General features: G+C 39.9%; 2 protein-coding genes across 2 annotated transcripts in view; both read left to right on the top strand.

The window, feature by feature from the left end:
* The window catches only part of CLUL1 (clusterin like 1), a 35,252-nt gene extending 17,825 nt beyond the window's left edge, over nt 1-17,427 (top strand). The window contains exons 2-7 of the mRNA XM_035903012.1: nt 8,565-8,713; nt 10,669-10,836; nt 12,720-13,164; nt 14,444-14,581; nt 15,912-16,126; nt 17,260-17,427. Coding sequence (XP_035758905.1) covers nt 8,565-8,713; nt 10,669-10,836; nt 12,720-13,164; nt 14,444-14,581; nt 15,912-16,126; nt 17,260-17,427 — 1,283 coding nt within the window. The remainder of the gene's footprint in view (nt 1-8,564; nt 8,714-10,668; nt 10,837-12,719; nt 13,165-14,443; nt 14,582-15,911; nt 16,127-17,259) is intronic.
* Nucleotides 17,428-19,612: 2,185 nt separating this feature from the next.
* The window catches only part of TYMS (thymidylate synthetase), a 10,185-nt gene continuing 8,472 nt past the window's right edge, over nt 19,613-21,325 (top strand). The window contains exon 1 of the mRNA XM_009647659.2: nt 19,613-19,652. Coding sequence (XP_009645954.1) covers nt 19,613-19,652 — 40 coding nt within the window. The remainder of the gene's footprint in view (nt 19,653-21,325) is intronic.

Below are 21,325 nucleotides of genomic sequence, written 5' to 3'. Positions count from 1 at the left end.
TAAAAAAAACCTGTACCACTGAAAAACAGTGAAGTATCTCGCTTTAGCATTTTTATGAGAAAACAAATACCTCCCAGGTAAATGCATAAATAAGAGCCTACCCCAAATATCCTTCCAGCAGGTAGAAGTTCATGGACTTCTTGATCTGGAGACAGGATTTTCTCCATTGTGCTAAATAACCACAGTGAACCTATCTTCCAAGATTTTTTTTACTTCCTTTTTCTGTGGGAACAAAATAAAAACATCAGCATCAGGAGTCCCTACAAGCCACTGTCCAGAAAGTAGGATGTGTGATACTGTGCTGGACACTAATTATAATGTAGCTAACCCCAAACCCAAGTGAAAATCTAGCATGACTTTGAAGTGCTAGAGTCTAATCCTAAGTAAATTATTGTGCTATATTGTGCTCCACAGAAGTTTGCCTTCATCTTTTATGAGTTCAACACTTTGGTTCAATTTTTCAGAAAAAGTATTGTTTATATGTGGTAGCTGCCATCTCGTCTGACTGCAGATTGTGCTAAGAAATGGTAGACAGGATTTTGTACAGCTTGAAATAATTGATTAAATCTCTCTTCTCCAGGCTAAGAAGTCCCAGCTCTTTTGGCCTCTCCTCATATGAAAGATGCTCCAGTCCCTTAATTATCTTTATAGTACTGCACTGGACTTGCTCCAGTGTGTCCATGTGTCTTTTACTGGGGAGCCCAGAACTGGACCCAGCACTCCATGTGCTCACCAGTGCAGCACTCACCAGTGCTGAGTAGAAAGGAAGGATCACCTCACTTGACCTGATGGCAATCCTCTTCTTAATGCAGCTCAGGATGCTGCTGGCAAACAGAAAACAAGCCAGGTCATGCTGAAACTGCATGTCACATCAATAAGATTCATTTGCTCCAGTTTTAGAGATCTACATTTAGGTTAGTCTGCTGCATTCACTTTCTAGTCAGGGGAGAAAAAATGGGTCTTCCAAAGTGCAACTCATCTATCTCTGAGGTCAAGGTCTACAGTCGGTCAGTTAAATTGCAGCTTAGCCCAGAGCTCTTCTTTGGCTACAGAGAAAACCTAGATCACTCTCCAGCTGAGGTAAGTCCTATAATTCTTCTTTTAGTGCTTAGTATTTCACAGTGCCTGCAGATGTATATTAAGCAACTCGAAGTGTGGGAAAATCCCCCACTCTTTGCCAGAATGGTTTTGTACCAGAGCAGAAGGAAACAGGAGGAACAAGAACGGACTTCAAGGGTTATATAGCTGTCCTGTTCTGCCACGTGTGCATCTTCACGTGCTTCCTACAGTTTTGTTGTTTGCAAGAACTAATAAGCTGTTGGTAGAGGATATGGAAGTGCATTTTACTTCATACACTTCCGGTTGGAGAGACTGTTCTCATCAGTGTATCCCCTGACTTTTTGGTACTTCGTGGTCTGTTTTATCTCACCTTCATTTCCCTTTTCTGCCTTTTTTGTCTCATTTCTAATTCTCATTTGCTCTGAACTCAGTTTTTCTTTTTCACTCTCCTCCCATTTGTCAGGTCTCTGTAACTAATGTTGTTTTTTCACAGCACTTTAAAAGCTTTGAGTACTGGGGCAGATGCATGGGGCAGTGTACTAGTTATATAAAAGGACAGCTGTAAAAACATGTGCGACGGCAATTAAGCAAGAACTCTTAGAAGCATGAAGTCATTAATTCTAATTGCAGTAAGGCTCTTCTTAGAAATTGTCCCTAATATTTGAAATGAAGAAGAAGTCAGCTTCAGGCAGCGTTCCAGCTTTACTTCCTCCACTTCCGTGCTCCGGCAAGCAAGGGGACTGCACGCGTACCTTTATCGTTGATGTTGAGGAAGTTTTATCTTCAGACTTCCCTCTTTGGGCTTGCTGTCCCACAGGCACTGGAGTGGGTTCCACCGCAAATGCAGCAGAAGCCAGAGGCCAAGTTTCCAGCCAGAGGATTATTCCTGACCAAAGCAATTTCCAGTTTCTTCACCAAATATTATCAAGGCCCTATCCTGAATGCCTTCAGTTAGGCTTCAGGAAAGCAGCAGATTAGGGCAGTTAGCAGCATCTTTAAAAGCTGTTCAGCACCTCACAGACCGATAATTCAGTCATCTTAATTTCATTAAACTCCAGAGTTGTTTCCAATAAGCAGCCACTCTTTTAACTAGCTGATACAGAGCTGAATGACAAAGATATGCTTAAGCAAACCAGATGAAAACACACAAGGAACCCTGTTCCTTTCAGTTGCAGGCTGAAAGCTGATATATTATATGTCTGCATGCAATAAAACTTTTTTGTTTTAATGTTCCTAGGGAAGCTTGAAACTAAATCCTTGCAAAACATCTGGTTCGAAACTTCAGCGTTTTAATATTAAATGTTTCCTGAAATCTGTTTTTGTAACTGTACCATGCAGGTTTGCTTCATAGCTGTATAATAAATAGTTTCTAACTCATTTTGTTATCCTTGTGCTGACTTTGATATCTCCTGCTGATAACACAACATCAGTAATAGTGCTACTCCAAGTTCAATAGTTAGCCGATATCCCAAGCACAAATTCTGAAGGCAATTGCATAATTTTTAGGTTTCACCTTCATATTGCCTTACATCCAACCTTAAGGTTTTAATTCTCCGTTCCTTAAAATTAATTAAATTCCTTCACATTGTAGATTTGTCTTCCCAAATACGGTGTTCAGTATCACTTACAGGCACAATAGGTCCCTTCTGCAATGTCTCTGGATAAGGTGTGAAGAAACTTTGCATGCCCCTGTGAACAACAGTTGTCACGTTACTGCTGGGACTGGTATTTCGTGTCAAATTTTGTATGACAACTTCGCATCAAAGCCCTGGAGGTCTTGGAAAAAAAAAATTCAGCAGTGAAGTGGAAGACTTTTTCCACACCTAATAGTCATCCTGAGTGTCCATGGATAGACAAGCAAAAGGAAATCAGAAAGGGCTCACACATTTTAAAGCACGTGAAGATGGTCTTGCTGACCTCAAAGGCTGTAGCTTAATAGTTCCATATAAAGCCGCATTAAATCTTAGCATGATGCCCTAAGTCACACAGGCTGATTTCACGCCTTCAGCTGATTTCATGTTTGTGCTGAGCACCGTGCAGAGCCCTGACCTGGCATTGCCTGACCCTCCTCCGGACAGGGTAATTGCGTCCGCCTGACTCTGAGCTGCAGGGCTCATGAGCTTTAGGATCCTGGCACACTAACACAGCTGCACTACTTTTGGGGCCTGAGCTGGTATTTTTGCAAGATGTGTAGCTTAGCCTAACTCTAGCTGTCTAACTTAGGGTAGTCCCAGCTCCTTAGTCAAAGGCCTTCCAGCATGACTGAGAGCATTTCAGGAGCTTGCCTTTCTCTCCAGGCTAAAGGAGCCTTGGTTCCTAACTTCAGCTGTGCAGGTAGAGCTCAAAGACAGACTGAATACAAACTGAAGGAGGGCTCCAAGAGCCTCTGAAATACAGGAGAAAGAAGAAACCACTCAAGGGCTCCTGAAGCACTAGAAAGGATTAAAAACAGAACAACAAAAACTTCACACAACAAAAGTTCAATTCTATAGCCTTAAACCCCGTACTAACTGTTAGCAAGGCTTTGTGCATGCTTTAGATTAGCCATGTAATTACACCATAAACCCCCACTAGGATTTCATTTCAGCTGAAAGCAGTGGAACTAATGGTGTGCTTACAAATAAAGCTAATTAAGATTTTGTAGAACTGGGGACTATTTCATAAAAGTACCAAGAGATTTAATGTCAATATGTAGCACTTTGAATGACTCATAGAATCTATAAATATGTACAGGTATTTTCAGCCTGATCATTATATGACTGGCCTAGCTCAGAAAGAAATGTGAAAATACATAGTAGGAAACAGCTCTTCCAAACAGCAAATAATTGTGTAAATATATAACTGGAACAAAATCCTACAGCTGATGTATAACACAGGAAATTCCTTTTCAACATATTTCTTGATGCTTAATCCTGCCAGGTGGAATGGATCAACAAAAAGGGAGAAGTCACAGTACGTTGTGAAAAAATGTTATACATTTGCGGAGGTCATCCAACAGGACAGAAGGCAACTCTGCAAAGCAGCTACAACTCTCATCGCTCAAGTTCAGCTAGGTTCAAGCACAGTGTCTATCTGTGTCATTACAATTATTTCCATTTCAATTTATCAGTATCTTGCAAAAAAGCCTGTTTGTACTGAAATCCCTTTTCAAGCTATTTCCTTATTTTTTTCCAATATATACATATTAATTTAAATTAAAATACAGCAGTACTGGTGTAACAGTTGGGGTGGGGAAAAAAACACTTCTACAACTTGCCCACAAGAGCTTCTTCAGACTTAATATAATATATATCTAATATAATATAATTCTTCAGTATAATTCGACACTGGAAGAGTACCTCATCATTTGTAACAGCCACAGTGAGCACTGAATCATCTGCTGGTATTAGACTGTGAAAAAATGAACATGTCAGTACAATGGCGTGACATGGCACACTATGGCTGATCAAAGCACTTAAATTCAGGGGAAAATAAAATATTAAGAGGAAACTGTTTAACATGCCTGCTGAGATAAAAATCAGAGCTCTCCACAATAGGTCACTGCAAATCAGATTTGGAATGTTAGAAGAAAAGAGAGTGGATATTTGATATGAAACCTGAAGGTATAATTGGTGAGATTTTTGTTCAATTAAATTCAAAACAGAAATGAGACAACGCAACACACTTTGCAATGTTCAAAATCAACTGAATCAAGAAAAGGAGCCCGACACTCACCAGGACTCCGTGTCTCAGCATTAGCACCAGTACAGATTTCCCTTAAGGACTGACTTTGCAAGGTGCAAGAGTGGGTTTGACCAGAGACCCACAGAGACCTTCAGAAGACGGGCAATTCTGAAAATAAGTGGCAGGATCTGTGCCAGAAGCAGCCCCCAGCCTCTCCACCCTGAGGCAGGAGTGCTGCCCACCCTCTGGATCAAGTAAAGCTTTCTCTATATCAAGTCAGGTCCAGGAAGGCCAGTAGTAACTTTTGCTAGTAAATGAGTATTAGTGAAGATAAATGCCAAAAATGAGGGGGCAAACCCTTGCAGTGAAAGATTAAAGTCTTTGTTAGGATTCATTACGCATGTAGGCTGATAACACACATTTCACAAGTGTCTGCAACAGATTGTCCTCCTTTCTGCAAATGTATTTTCCATTTGTTCTTTATCCTGAGCCAGGCATGAGGCCTAGAGAGAGAGGCTGCCCCTTTTACTTCAGCCCAAGCCCCAGGGGTACTTAACAAAGAGTCTGGCCAGGGGATTGCGAAGTCTGCAAGGGTGCCTGCTTGGTATTGCTACAAAAGAGAATTTGAAAGGTTTTGTGCAGTGATGACTCTTGTTCAAGGAGTCAGCAGCATTTCAGTGAGCCAGCAATTCATATATATTAAACCAAACCCCATATTCCCCTCCCCTCCATCATTTTCAGAATATAAGAGTAGAGCTATCTTAATTTGTAATGCAAATTGAGGACTTGCAGTTCCCATTAGAGCTAACGGGTTCTCCACTCTTCCTGATAATGTGTTTAAAAATAAACCCCTCAAATCTCTTGCCTAAGCAGCATTAATCATGCTAGATCTTAACCATCAATTGTCAATTGGCTTTTACGAACTATGAGGTAAACAAGAAAGCATGGGGTGCTTTAAAACTGCTGCTACAGACCGTGAGCTACAGACATCTACTTTCCCCATCTCCTCTCTGACTTCAAGGGAGTATTATTGCTGAACATCACAAGGTGCGATATGACTTGCTAACAATACTTGTCCATATTTTGTATCAAGCATCTGTTAGTATTTAAATATCTAATTTCAAAGTATTCAAAACTTTATGCAGGTCAGATCCCAGACATATTTCACACACATGGATTAACTGAAGAAAATCATTAAAAGGGCAAACCCCCAAAACATTAGCAAGTATAATCATATACAAAATGCCAAAATTTGCTTCCCTCATTTCAGACTCTACTCATATACCAGCCTGCAGCTGGATTCCTGAATTTTTTTTTTTCAATTTCTGTATCCTCAGGAGCTATATATGAAGGCGCCCATTACGTAATCCAATGTTTTTTATAGGAAACTAAAACTACACTGAAGAGATTAAATGTTGGAAGCTATTTTTAGCCAAACAATTGTTACAATTATGTAACAACTTCCCTAAGAACATAAGATGCAGATGTCTCCAAAGGTAAAAAGCAAGATGATGGAAGAGCTAGTGAGACGAAGGGCTACCGGCTACAGAAAAATAGCAGAACCAAATGACATTAAATGATGCAGTTCTGCCCAACGCTCCCTCTAGTGGTTTTGCCCACAGAGATGAGCATGAAGTTCCATACAAGCAAAATCCTCCCAGGCTAATGACAAAACGTCCTGTTAATAGGATTAAGTACCTTCTCATCAGATAAGTAGAACATGGCAAAATCCCTGACACTCCCAGCAATTAGATCAGAACACAGCCCGACCCCTTCCTGACGCAGGGAGCATTTTTGCAGAAGAGGTGTTTCAGTATTAATGGTAAATATGTTGGGGTTTTTTTTACTTTTCTTTGGTAATGGGTTTGTATCTCTTTGCAAAGTTAATTGGGCTTTCGCTATAAATGTAAAGGTACGATATGCAAGTAACTGTAGAGGTAAATCCAGGCTATAAATAAATCCAGGCTCTTAATTTACATTTACATTACACTTGCAGCTGATAACTGCATCTCCAAGAAGGCAATACTGGCTAACAAGAAGGCACTTAAATACTGTGTTCACGTAATCAGATAAGAACTATAAAGTGTAGTTGCATGGTTTCTAAAAAATAAACCTTTCTTCTCTAACTGCTCTTGGGAGGGAAATAAAGCAAGTGGCATTTCTTTCCCTCATTTTGTAGGAATTTCTTTCAATTGCTGATGTGTTTATCTACAAAACTGATCTAATTGCCAATTTCTTGGCACACCTATTATTGCCTCTGCTATATTAAGTATTATCCTGAAGGACAATGAAAGGAATTGAACGTTTGGAGACAAGGAAGGGAAACACATTGTAGAAATCTCTCTTTTTAAATTTGGCAATGATGTTTAGCATGGACGCATTTATGATATGAACTAAAAACATAGTGTGAGATCAGTAATTAGTGTGTTTCACAAGATAGAAAAGGGACAGACTGAGCTGTGTAAGCTTTCGGTTTTATATATATATGTCCTGATTCTGTTATACCACTGTGCAAACTCAGTGGAATTAATCTAGTTAGTCTGAATAGATAATTACAAATGAGGTCAAGCACCTTACTCATGTGTTTTCAGTAACAGTAGCATTTAGGTCCACGTTAGAGATCTCGGAAAACATAGTTAAAATCAAAATCAATGGGAACTTGTATAATACTTAGTAAACATTACACCTAGGCATTTAAGCATCATGAAGATGCTTACATTTAACTGCACCAACCTTCTTCTTTAACAGAAAGAACATGAAGTCCTTTTGTTTATTTATAATATCTGTGCTATGGCTGAATGGTCATCAGTGTGCACCGACAAAGCACGAAGAAATGTATCTCCGGGAAAACTTGAAGCGTATGTATGCTTTTCTCACCACGGGTGTGCTGGAAGCCCCTGGGCCCAGGTCTCCAGTCTCCTGGTGTGTTTTGACTTCCACGCACTGGCGGCAGGAGGATCCGCTTCCATGTGTGGAGCTTAGAATGCATCATGTAGCTGACTACATGCATACACACACAATGGGGAGATAAGAACAACTGGGATGAGAAAGTAAAGGGAGAGATAAGCATCCCCTTACAAAAATTTATTTACAGCATTTTTATAGGCTATTTGGTCTGTCATCATTAATTTAGAAAAAAACCCAGCTATTCTGCAGGCACTCATCTTTACGCTTGGCTTTATTTTGTGGAGAAGAATCCCAGGAGGATCAGCCATGAAATATTCCTTTGCTTCAGTCTACGTTAATAATATTTCTGTAACAAACAAAAATTTGGGGGAGAGGAAGAAAGATACAAAGGAAGAAATGACTGATATTTGATTTTGGCAGTCGCAGGGTGATGTGTTCTTTACTTGGTTTGTATAGCTCCAGTGATATTCAGGGTATTTCTGCAAAGGGAATAAAGGATAGGCAATCGTGCAGAGCTTCAAGGTGCAATGTGTGGGCCAATCCAGGTTTTCATCAAAACTCTATGGTCATTACTTCACAGGAAGTCTAGAGATTGTATTTCTATGAAAGCAGGTTGAAGACCTGTAATCTATATTTTCAAAATGGAAAGGGAAGTTGTCCCAGGCTGCTTTATAAATATGTATGTTATGTCATTAGAAAACTGATCAAGTAATCCTTGGACATATCCAAAACCTAGGATAAGGTCCTGAGCAACCTGCTCTAGTTGACCCTGCTTCGAGCAGGGGGGTTGGACTCAATGACCTCCAGAGGTGCCTTCCAGCCCCAACTGTTCTGGGATTCAGTGATGAGCTGTTTCATTCTCCATCATCAGTGCATGACAATTTGTAATAGTGTTAAAATCTGATTAAGTCACTGTATAACTTGTCTTTTTTTAGTATTATCTGAAGTTGGAGAGAAGTATGTGGATGAAGAAGTAAAGAAAGCTTTGACTGGTATTAAGCAGATGAAAATTATGATGGAAAGAAATGAAGATAAGCACATAGATCTGATGAAAACCTTGAAGAAGAGCAGTGAAGAAAAACAGGTAACTGAAGCGCAAATGCGGGGTTTATATTTTTATTAAGTTGTGGCTATTTTTAATCAAAGATGAGGAAGGTTGTACATGGATTTAGCCTACCTCCTGGAAGCAGTAGAGCATGCCATTGTGCTCAGGCCAATAAGCAACCCAGAACAGATCCCTTGGGGTCTCCCCTTTTCTGGGAAGAATGTAAACCACATTGTATGTATGCTCTGAGCAGCATACATCTCTTTATATGGTCACAGGATTGGTAGGAATAGGATAGGCACAGTCAAGCTGATGGTGACCACCATGTGGAGATACAAAAGTTCTGCAGTTAAAGGAGATATTAAATGCTGTATGTGGACTCAGGCATTACTCTGGAGTTTTGTGACATCCAGAAGGCAGAGCTGCTGCAACAGCAATGTGTTGAATAAAGTATCACACTTACTGCTTATTTCTAGAAATCCCCCGCTTCACTGAATTCACACCAAGGCAACTGCAAGCAACTGCAGAAAGGTGTTTTGTGTGGAAGGTCCAGCAGCTCTGCCTTGCATGTCTTTATACACCTCAGGCCACAAGATGTTTCCCAGCTTGCTTTGCAAACTTCAGACCTTCATTAAAATATCAAAGTCACAAATTATATGCTCTAGAGAAAGTACGGGGGATCAGGGGAATTTCCAGTGTCCTAGTGCAATGCCTAGGCTCAGAGCCATGTGCTCAGATGATCCTGAGAAATAGAGACTGCTGTATATTTAAAAAAATACACAGATCCTAACTATTGCTTTCAGTGAAATTGAAGGAAAATTCCCCATTGGCTCAACATCTGGTAGTTAGTTTAAACTATTTGTATTAGCAAGCCAAAAAGTACCTGATAGCTTTCTAACAACTTTAGAAACATCAGTACATTCCCATGATCTACACTGCTGTTAGCTCTTACTGGATGATTTCATTTACACAGAACTTACATCCACAGCAAGAGTTCATAAAACACTGAATATATGTATTAGAAAGATCAGAAAATAGACCATGAAGACCACAGTTACTGCCTCCACCAAGCACGTTCTGACAGAAGTTTTCTTTTCTGTAAGCCTCTTCCCTATTGAAATGCTACAAGAAAGGAATAAGACTGACCAATTAAAAGGTTTCTGTCATACTTACGGACAACTTGGAACATTGTTTGGAAACCTAAACTATTAAAATATCTTGTACTTGCAGGAGGAAAATCATGTTGTGCAATCTTCTTCAATAGGAAGAACTCTTCCATCTTTCCATTGCCAAGTCTATTCTAAAATGCTGCTTCTGATCTGCTCAGTTTTGTGCTCTGCCAGATGAAGAATGATCCCGTAAATAGAAGCAGCATTGTAAAATTCATCATTTCCCTTCAGTATGGAAGGGGTGCCTTGCACTTCCACAAGAGCAGGAAGAAACCCCCTCACTACACTCTTTTGATTAGTATAATCCAAATACAGTATAATCCTATACTTTTACATATTTCTGCATTAGAGAAAGAATTTACGTATGTCAAGGACCTAGCCTCATGAAATATCAGTCCCTTAAAAAATAGAGCAAAGCAACAAAAAAGGGCCACTTGTGGAACAGAGGAATAATGCAGATATGATATGGAGAAAAAATGATACGAGTTGAGCACATGACCTTGTGAGAGGTTTAATGATTCTTGCACAGAAGGATGTGTGGGTTTTTTCATAACCACAAAGATCCAGGTAGACTGTAGGGATCTGTTTGGTTTTGTAGGTTGTGCCCTCTGAGTGAATGACATCAGAAAAACCTGATAAGGACAAGTTTTTCAATTTTCAGTTCCCTCCATATGTGACTGCAGCTGAGAAGACAACCTACCCTAATGGTCAGGGATTAGCAAAAAAAGGAACCATAAATAGCCAACATGAGCAATCAACACTGTGATAAGTATTTAGAATATTAATTTGAAAATTGCCCCCAACTGAATCTTTTTTCTTACTTAGCAAGCCTTGCGACTTATGGATGAAGTAAAGGAAAGATTAGAAGAAGAAGAAAGACAATGTCAAGTATCCTTGAAAAATTTATGGGATGAATGTGAGTCTTGCTTAGAAAGTACCTGCATGAGATATTACACAACTTGCAAACATGGTTTGCCAACATTTAGAAGAAAGGTAGGAAGAAATTTTTGTATCTGGGAAATACTCTTATATTCACCTAAAAATTTTAGAGAGAGCACATCGTATTTTCTCAGTACCCAGATCTGCCAGTTATATCAGGTTACCAAAATTAATTTGATTTGGGGGGTCTGGAAATGTGAAGTTATATGGCAGAGATTACATGTAATTATTTTCATTGAACTTTGAGCCAAAATGAGTTCAGTCGCACCCTGGTGTGACTCCATGGCCACTGATTATTGCCCTGATTCCAACGCAGTCACTCCGGATACAGAGTGTTGTCTCTTGCAGTAGGACTTGCATTAAGATGCTCAATAACTGTTTGTGAAAAATACCACATCGATTCTTTATGGCTCATCTGAAAATTAGCAGAGTTAACAGTGTAGCTAGAGTTAGCAAAATTCCATGGGAAAAAAATCACTTATTTATACAACATCATCCTTTCCAATGCTTACTTTATTTTAAACATACTCTTTAAGTAACAAAATAGCTTTAAAATGCTTAACTGCTTTTTAACAAAGGAAACTGGCAGCAAAGAAGATTCCCCTAACTCTACCAGAAAGAAAATATGCTTTCCTGGCTGGCACATTATTATTACAAAATATAGGAAAATTGTAATCATACTTTATATTTGGGCATATGCTTTAAGTGCAGCTTGACAACCAAAACCGCACAATTACTGCTACTGAAATTTTAGGCAGATTACCTAGTTTTCACATCCCCAGGCACTGAAAAAAAAGGTAACTTAAAAATTAAATGCTGTGTGTTTCAGAAGCGACAACCTTTAGAGCAAAGGTGTTTAACGTATGTGCATATTCTTAAAATTATTCAGGTAAAAATGTGGAAGATATTAAATTTAAGACTTCTGGTGATACGTTTGGCTTTTTAGATACCTCTCATGGGTACCTCAAATGGACTCTCAAGCATTTGTGGATGACAGGTTGAAATTATTGCAGTAAAAGTTTTATACTGCACTGTCACTCTTTGACACTCTTGGTAACTTCCTCAGTGAGCTATACGGTTTATTTGAGGCATTCAAAGTAAGAAATGCGTTGTGACCTAAATAAATTTTTATAAAAGAGGACAAAGACAATAGCTGTGGCTGATGACATACCGACAGCGGGGGCAACACTGGCTTAGGCTGTTCCTGCACTGCCGTTTCACAATCCACCTTCCCTCCGAGCTGCAGTCAGATCAAGCAGCTGATCTGAGTTTAAAAAAAAAAAAAAATTTTTAACCCTTGCCAGTTTTTTAATGCCATGAAGCGCAGCTCCACAAAACATGGCATCAGCTCAGGCGAAAGTAATGCCTTAAAGCACGGAGCAGGGAACCAGTGGCTGAAACCCAGGGACTGAGAATCCTGCAAAGCAGAGTCGAAACTCAGGTCTCTTCCATCACCAAACCATGGACTCAGGGCCACTGATTTTCACTGATTTTAGTGGGTTTCATTTTGCACAAGCACGCGAGGACTTGGGCACTGGTGAGAGAGGGCAGGGCGCTTACAGATCGCAGCGAGAACAATCGCCTTCTGTTCCCTACGCGGCACATACGTACCACAGAAATGTTTCCAAGATAAAGTCCAAATTGTTTGTTGGAAGAAACCCAAACGTCGATATTAACTTTGGGCCTCCACAGATCAAAGGCCAACTGGCAACCCTTTTACTCCAGATCTGATTTGGAGCTAATGATTTAGACTGAATATACTTTCACTCCTTAGAGACTAATGTCTTAAATGACTTCGGAGAATATGCTGTGTTTGCAGTTATTAGGAGAGCATTTTTTCTATGGCTATTTGAAAGAGAAAAATTAGAGCCACCTCTCTGAGAGATGAAAAACTGGTAACTTGTCGGGCAGCTGATCTATCTCCTTCTTATACACAGGTTGAAGATTTTTTGAGGAAAATACCTCCACTCATTTTTACTTTTCATGAGGATCAAGGAAAAGACATCCAGTTTAATGAAAAGCCTGAGAAAGAGGATACCCAGCTAGTAAAAATGGAAGATTTATTTAGCCAACTATTATCAGACATGGGCTCAATATTTGACAGAAGTTTCATATTTTTCAAGCAGATGCAAAAAGAATTCGACCAGTCTTTTCAAACATATTTCATGTCTGATCTGGACTTGAATGAGTCCCCCAGCATGCCAGCTTTGCCTGAGGACACCACCAGAAACGACGGCTCACAGAAGGGCTGGGGTATACCTGGCTTCTTACAGATAGTTTTTGATTTCAGTAAGACGGTGTTCGAAGGTGTCAGTGAGGTGATTACCGAAGTATTTGATGAATACCGAGATAACAGAAGAGATGTGCCAGATCAAGCCAAAGGCAAGTGTTAGAAAATGAAAATCAACTGTACTGTCAATGACATCAACACCCTTGGGATTGCTAAATTATGGCTAATGATTCAGTGTGTTAGTGGTACGTTAGCGTGAGATACAGTATGGAAGCTCTGGAGGCCTTCTTGGCTAAACAGGCATGGGTCAAGGAAAAATGTATTCGTTAAATTGAAAGGTACAAATCACCTAGAAATCTCAAAGAAATGTCACAGGGGAACTTACAGGTCCTACATAGCCTGATTTTCATGGCAATTCTCAAAGCATTTGCAGGAGTTCCTCAGGAGTGCTTGGATTCATGACGGATGCAGGTTTTCATAAGGCTGACTGACAGGTCTGATCTCAGCATTTGTCAGGATATGATATGTATCGTATCATATTGACATGTCACCAATTCTAAAAAATTAGAGTAACTCTATGAAATGTCAAGGCATATCCCTGCCCTTGTCAAAAGACATTAAGCTCAGCCAGACAGCTGCAAGTTGCACTCTAGGCTTCCACAGCGATGCAGTGTGCCAAGCAAACACAGACCAGCCATCAGGTTTTCCAGGGACCAGAAAAATTCTGGGCATAACTTTGGTTTTGGGTGATAACTCTCAATAGAGGAAACAACCCTTGGTCAACTTTTAGAATACAAGTAAGCCTTATCCTTCATATCTTACTAATGCAAATAGAAAAACAAGCATCATTCAAATACATGCTGGTGCCTATCTATAAGGAGATCACAACAAGGATATGATATAACTCTGAGTGGTAGGTGACATAACTGCTATATGGTCATCAGGAAATATAAAGTGAAGGGATTCTACAACCGCATTTTTTAATTTTTCCTGTATCATGACCCATGTTACCTCAGAAATAAGCTTTGATACTGTGCTCTCATCCATCTGTAGATGATTATGAAACATCTTGACTTCTAAGGGTCAAAAAGATCTTATCAGAACTCGCACGTTTTAGAAAAACCATGTAGTAACATTGTTTGGCTATTAGTGGGGAATACACTATAAATGCCTTTATAAGGGAAAGTATAATAGTGGCATGAACTCCTTGAAAGAAAACATGATTTGCATCTTCTCCTGCCTTCTACTTTTTAATGGTTTATTCCTTTTTTTTTTTTTTTTTTTTTGGGGGGGTGGTGGGAAGGATTTATGCCAGCTATTTTGGATTAAGGGTGAGAAATTACATTCTAGCACACAGAGCAGGTAACAAACATATATTTATCAAGACCCTAAGCTTAATGACAGTCTAAAAATACCGTGACTTCATTCTAGATCCTGACAGAAGTGGCATGTTCTCAAAAATTGTGTCAGGGCGCCAGAGGCCTCTGTGCAGGGAGCTTCGGGAGAACTCCTCTGGATGCCTGCAGTTTCATGAGAGATGTCAGAAATGCCAAAGCAGTCTTTTGCATGGTAAATAGCTATTTTCCAATTTTTTTTCCTGTAACGCGTTGATCACCAGTTTGTAGATTTTCAGGCTGTCATTTTCTACTGTGCTGTTTCCATATTTTTGGAATTCACATTCAGTCACTGAGGTTTTACTGTAACTACGGATACAAACACTATTCCTCATTCCAAATGATTTCAATTACCTTTCCCCACTGTCTCCACAGAGTGTCAGTATAACTCAGTTATTGACATACTGCTGGAGGTCCAAAGAGAAGTTCTACACAGTTACAAAATACCTATGTATTTTGCTAAGAGTTGCCACCCTGCAGAGAAGCAAGAGGTCAGGCAGTAATCACCTGGGTGCAGAAGTGCTCAGCAGAAAGTGAGAAGCTCAAACTCCTGACACTTGCCTCTCCATGGGCACCTGGAAAAAATTCAGACAGCATCACCTAGAACTGCTCTCAGGACTCCTGCTGCAGCATAACATACCTGTTTCCAGAATTATTTAGGTCTTGAAAGCCACAGAATATGCTTAAACCCAGATGTCTTCAGAATACCTCCAGTGCAGCAAATATTAATGATCCAATGACACATTTTGAAAAGAATATTGGACCGCTTCTATCTCACTAAAAATATCTTTTTATCTACAGCTGCGTATTACAGACACCAATTTGCATCTGCGGTTACTGTACTATCAGCCTGAAGGTGTCCCTTGACAGTCCTATTTCACAGAGAATAAACTGATTTTTTCCACAGTAATTTTTGTATAGGTTTAATACACCGTTCTTGTTTTAAATCTGTATTTTAGTAAACTAAAACCCAGCAATCTTCAGTTTTGAATTCATGACAGATGATACTAGTTGGATACTAATGTCTAGCTATTGTTAGATAAGTATTAGGCCTTAACACTCAACAGAAATACTAACATACATTATGGGCTTTCTTGCAATAACCTATATACTTGGGAGGATTGATAATGGAGTATGAGCAATTAAAGGAAAAGGTAATATATAAGGAGATTATGAAGTTGCTATATCAAAATCTACCAGTTCTTATTTGGCATAACAGAAAATCAATTGCCATGAAATACGATATAAACCTTAAAGTACTTGGTAAGTCATTGTAATAAAGCAAATGGGATACTTAATCCATTTAGTCATTATGAGCCTAAACGAAATCTATCAAAATAGGTCAACAAGAATTACTCTTTTTTTTATTATTATCATTTAAACACCAACCCACAACATGCCCCCTTGCTAGACTTTTTACAGTTTTCTATACTTCAGATAGAAAAGATGAAGTACAAGACATACTACTTCCCTGTAAGCTTCATGCTGGCTGTCTTGTCTAACAGATTGCCCAAACGTTCCTGAACTGCACATCAAGTTTGATGAAGCCTTTAAGCTGGTTAATCTCTCGGGGGAGCAGTATGAACAGATTCTCCAGGTGGTTCAGCGTCATACAGAAGACACCTCCTACTTGTTGAACAAAATGAAAGAAAGGTTTGGGTGGGTGTCTGAGTTATCCAATATGACCATCGGACCAGAAAACATTTTCAATGTAGTTAAGGTAAGGGTTCGTTTCCAAATGGAGCTGTTGCACGGTGCTGTCTTTGACCTATGCTATGCTCATACTTATGCTCTTGGGGATTGTGGCTGTTTGCACATGTGTAATGTTTGGGTTTTACAGTGCAAAGTTCCTACTCATCTTGAATTCATGTATGCTTGTTAATCCCTTGATGAGCCAAAACTCCAGAGATTAGAAACTATTTTCCTCTAAATCCTTTTAGTCTGATGGATGGCTCATGGGCTAACCTGAATCACTGTCTGATAAGAGTAAATTGACATGAGCAGCTTTGACTAGCCTCAGATTATCTTCCCAGATAAATTTCACTGTACCAGTCATTAACACAGCCTTACTGGATCACTGAATATCTAGCTATATGTCTATGTCTCTACCTATATATCCTGAAGCTGAAAGAAGGCAAATGTTATGCAGGTTATTGCAGTGGAAGCTGCATACCTTTAACAGCATCTGTCAATAGTCCAATAAATACACCATGATCAACTGTATCTCACACACAAGAATATATCCAAATTAAATTTAGTCCATTTTTCTGGGCGAGGGACAAATCCTGTTCTCCCTTCCAACTCAGAAATACAATGTAGTACTATTACTACAAAACTTTATACAAAATGATTGTGCAACCCCCCAAAAATCACAAAATCAGGATTAAGGGACAGTCAGTATTTAAGCACACTTTCTCAACCAAGTCTAGGCTATCTGTTGTAGAAAAATAAAGCTACAGAACCAAGTCTGGCTGAGAAAAACACATAGGAATGAACAACTTCAGTCACACAACATTTGCCTTGAAATTAATGGGACGACTCACACACGAGTTTTCATTAGGAGATCAGAAACTCTTTATAGATGTAGTTCATGGTATAAATATTAACATGCACTTCTTTAATATGGTCTTGCAGTGCCGTGTCAGCTCTTCCCACCACCTACAATAAGCTTTGGCATAAATTCAGACACCCACTGTCTTTTGAGAAGAAAGTAATTTAAAGAAAGTAGATGACTCTAAAACATTCCTCTATTTAATTTCCCCCTATTAAAGACAGTAGGCACAGTAGGTATAAACAAAACTAAAAGTACGCAGTAGTTTGCAGTGTCTAAAGTACTGATTTGTTCTCTTCTAGGTGGTACCTGGGGATCCCTCTGGTAAAAATGAAACTGTGGTAGACGTGAATATTCTGACTTCACCTACTTTCACCATTAAAGTTCCTCCCAACTTAGACCCCAAGAGTGCAGAATTCATTGAATACATAGCTGGGAAAGCACTGCAGCTATATAAGCAGAATTTTTAAGTGGTAAGTTCATTCTTTCTCCTTTCACGGAGAACGCAATTCTTTATAAGAGGTGTTTACATCGCCATAAACTTCAGTTGGAACAGGATTCAGTCATGGTATATTCAAGACCATCTCCTCAGAAACGACACATTGATCAAGAGACAAACACAAGCATTATGGAAAACAAAAACAAATGCTCAATGTTCCAGCCTGCAAAACACAGACATGATGATATTAAAAGACTTGACTTATTTAACTGTGAAACCCTCAATCTTTAAGTAACATCTGGGATGAGGTAATGTGATGATAAATGTTCCTTCAGAAAAGAATTGCCTCACATCCACAGTCTAGAGTCTTGGCATTGGCAACCATGTCTTTGCATTCATTAATCATGAATGAACTGGAATTACCACTATTCATTATGGGTTTTTTTTTATTTTAGGTGGTGTTTAAGAGCATGCTCCTTATTATTTTTTATGACAAAGGAGTACAAACTCAGAATCAGCACCAGGACTTGAAAGAGCTGTCTTATTCCAACATTTTCCTGTTAGGAGCACTCTGCTCAGATTAAGCATTAACAATGTCTGCAGTTTGACTCGTAGGAACGTGCACAAAAAGACCCTTCTCATGGACTCGTAACCGTTTTTGTAGAAAGGGCTCACAGAGGCCTCTCTCCATGCTTAAGAGATTTCCAGATGGGGATGGAAGAACCAGGCAGAGAGACAGGGAAAACGACACTTCATAACCACGGGGAATCTCCAGGGAAGATGGGGTGGTTTCAGGTGGCATCGTGCTGCTGTGGGCTAGCCAGCCACCCAGGGGAACCTAGGGGGCTCCAGGGTGCACAGCTCCAGTGACCTCCGACTCTCACAGCTGGCTCTCCCAGGGGCCAGAGCTACAAGAGGTACAAGACCTACAGGCAAATCACTGCAGTGTCCCCCAGTCTTCCACAGAGGCACTGGATCTGGACAAGGCTCCTCTGTAGGACATGGGTGTCTGATAGCCTCATCTCAGCAAATAAAGCATGACCTGAATGCACACAGAAGTCTCAGGAGGCACGTAAAAGGCTTCAACATTAACAAAGTAGATGGAGAAAAGAAAATTTCAGCATTTTATATCGACTCAGGTTATTCTTTTGAGGTCAGACTCAGTTTTTAAACAAGTGAAAGAAATCACTTCCACCAGAGAGGCTGAGGTGGGCTGCAGAATTTAGACAGGATATAACAAGCCTCACCATGAACTTTGGTTAGATAAATGCTGCTGTAATTATGTGTATATTGTATTTAAAACAAAAGCTTTAAAAAGTTATTCTAAACATATAAAATGTTCAGCACAGTTTCTCTACAGTTTTCCTTCAAAATTCTCTGTAATGTATATGCAGTTATTGATCATAGAATCATAGCATGTTTTGGGTTGGAAGGGACCCCTAGAGGTCATCTAGTCCAACCCCCCTGCAGTAAGCAGGGAGACCGCTAACTAGATCACGTCGCTCAGAGCCCCGTCCAACCTGGTCTTGATATACATGATTTCAGATCATGTAAGACTAATCTCCACAGTCTAATGTGACAATATTAATTTCCTTAGTCTGATTATGACTTTTAGCCTGAATCTTACTCTGATTCTTCTGTGCAATATATCTTGTGTAGCCATTTCATACCCAAGTGGCATGAATTTCCAAATCACAATACCATTTTATGTTCGGTTTGCACAACACATTCAGGGTACATGAAAGCGTGATGAAAGCAAAGAGTTAAAAGTGGTAAAGAACTACAAGAAGGGAAAAGGAGAAAAAAGAAAATCTGTTTCACTCTGGTTTTTATGTTGCGTATGTTTCTACAGCAGGGCACTGATACATTCCCCATACACTTATTTTTCTAACATCTTTTTCTCAGTCCAAAACCAAACTCTTTAATCAATTTTTTTTTCCTCTTCTAGGAAAGAAGATGTGTGAAATCTTTCTTCCTGAAATCCAGTATATACTCCTTAGGTGAAATACCCCGTACAGCTAATTGTTAAATGACTATGTTTAAAATAGTTGCATAGAAATAAAATTTTGCTTAGTAAATACTGTGACATATGAGCTAGCAACCGAAGACTGTAGAAATCAGTTAAATCAAAACCAAATTCAAATCCATTTTAATATTCATTTATTTAAATAAAATTATATCTATGTTGTAAATTGGGTAATCTTTGATAACCAGTTATGGCCCTGGTTATGCAAAGATTTAAGGAAATAATCAGCTGTAAGCATACAAATAATTCCTATTTGCATACTTAAATTCGGGCACATTCTTAAGCCTTTTCAAGATGGGTTCCTACAGATGTTGCACGTTCAGCTAAGCCTGAATCAACCAGATTTCCATATGCATGTAGCATATTATTTTCCAATGAAAATGTTCCATTTCTTCTTCTAGTTGCTTTTGATGTTTATCATGTACATTAAATGACTTTTCTGAATATGCAGTAATGAGTAAGTCTTCCGCCTTTGGCATTTCTTACTTGTAGTTCGCCGCTGGAGTCATAATTATCAGGGAATCCTCTATCAGAAAAGATGTTTGTTTTTTCCTAAATTATACACATTAGCTTGCAATGGTATTTGCAAATTATAATGAAGGTTAAGAACTGATGTATCTCTCAGTTGGAAGCAGAGCTCTAGGTGATTTGGTTTTCTGTGCTGTGCCTGGCATTTCTAAGCATTTTTTGCACTGTTACAGTCACCATTTCCAACTGTAACTCTGCTAAATAAATCGTATTCGTTTCAAAGCATAAAACCCCATCAATATTACATACGAGTATAGAAAAATAATCACACCCTAATTATACCATGCCCTTCCCTTTACTTCTATACACAGAATCATAGAATCATAGAATGTTTTGGGTTGGAAGGGACCTTTAGAGGTCATCTAGTCCAACCCCTGCCCCCTGCAGTGAGCAGGGACATCTCTAACCAGATCAGGTTGCCCAGAGCCCCACCAACCTGACCTTGAATGTTTCCAGGGATGGGGCCTCCACCACCTCTCTGGGCAACCCGTTCCAGCGTTTCACCACCCTCATTGTAAAGAATTTCATCATTATATCCAGTCTAAACCTACCCTCCTTTAGTTTAAAACCATCACTCCTTGTCCTGTCACAACCGGTCCTGCTAAAAAGATTTTCCCCATCTTTCCTATAGGCCCCCTTTAAGTACTGAAAGGTCGCAGCCAGGTCTCCCCGCAGCCTTCTCTTCTCCAGGCTGAACAACCCCAACTCTCTCAGCCTGTCCTCACAGCAGAGCTGCTCCAGCCCTCGGATCATGTTTGTGGCCTCCTCCGGACCCGCTCCAACAGCTCTGTGTCCTTCCTGTGCTGAGGGCTCCAGAGCTGGACGCAGCACTCCAGGTGAGGTCTCACCAGAACTTGCAAATAAGTACACACATTTATACAAGAAAAAGGCTGGTTTGTTGTCTTGATTAGCGGGAAAGATATGTTTTCCTGCCTGTTGTACGGAAAAGTAGCATTTTCTAGTCCACAGTCTACTATTTCATTCAGCCTCCATTATGTATCTCTCCATCCTGAGACGAGCTGTGGCAGCTCCTGTATTCACACTGGTTGTCGGGAAGCTGGGCGTTATCTGCGAGACTGACCCTTACAAAACGCTTGACTGGTGAGATACAATAACAAAGAAATATTCAGAGAAGCCTCAGTTTGTTTTTACTAACGGGGAGAGTGTACCTAGAAAAATTTTCAGAGGACACCACGCGGGGAGCAGAATGAGGAAGAACCAGCGTGGTTTGGCGCACAGCTTGGCTTCGGTGCTCGGGCCGGGGGGGGTGAGCTCCGTGGGGGCCGGAGCGGGCGGCGGCGGAGCATTTCCAGCCTAAGGCGAGAGTTCAGAAGGGCAGCGCCTAAGGGACACCGGCCACCCGCCCCGGGCGCGG

The sequence above is a fragment of the Egretta garzetta genome, unplaced genomic scaffold, assembly GCF_000687185.1.
Source record: "Egretta garzetta isolate BGI_Z169 unplaced genomic scaffold, ASM68718v1 scaffold229, whole genome shotgun sequence".
NCBI lineage: Eukaryota > Metazoa > Chordata > Aves > Pelecaniformes > Ardeidae > Egretta > Egretta garzetta.
This window is presented reverse-complemented; position numbering and strand designations above follow the sequence as displayed.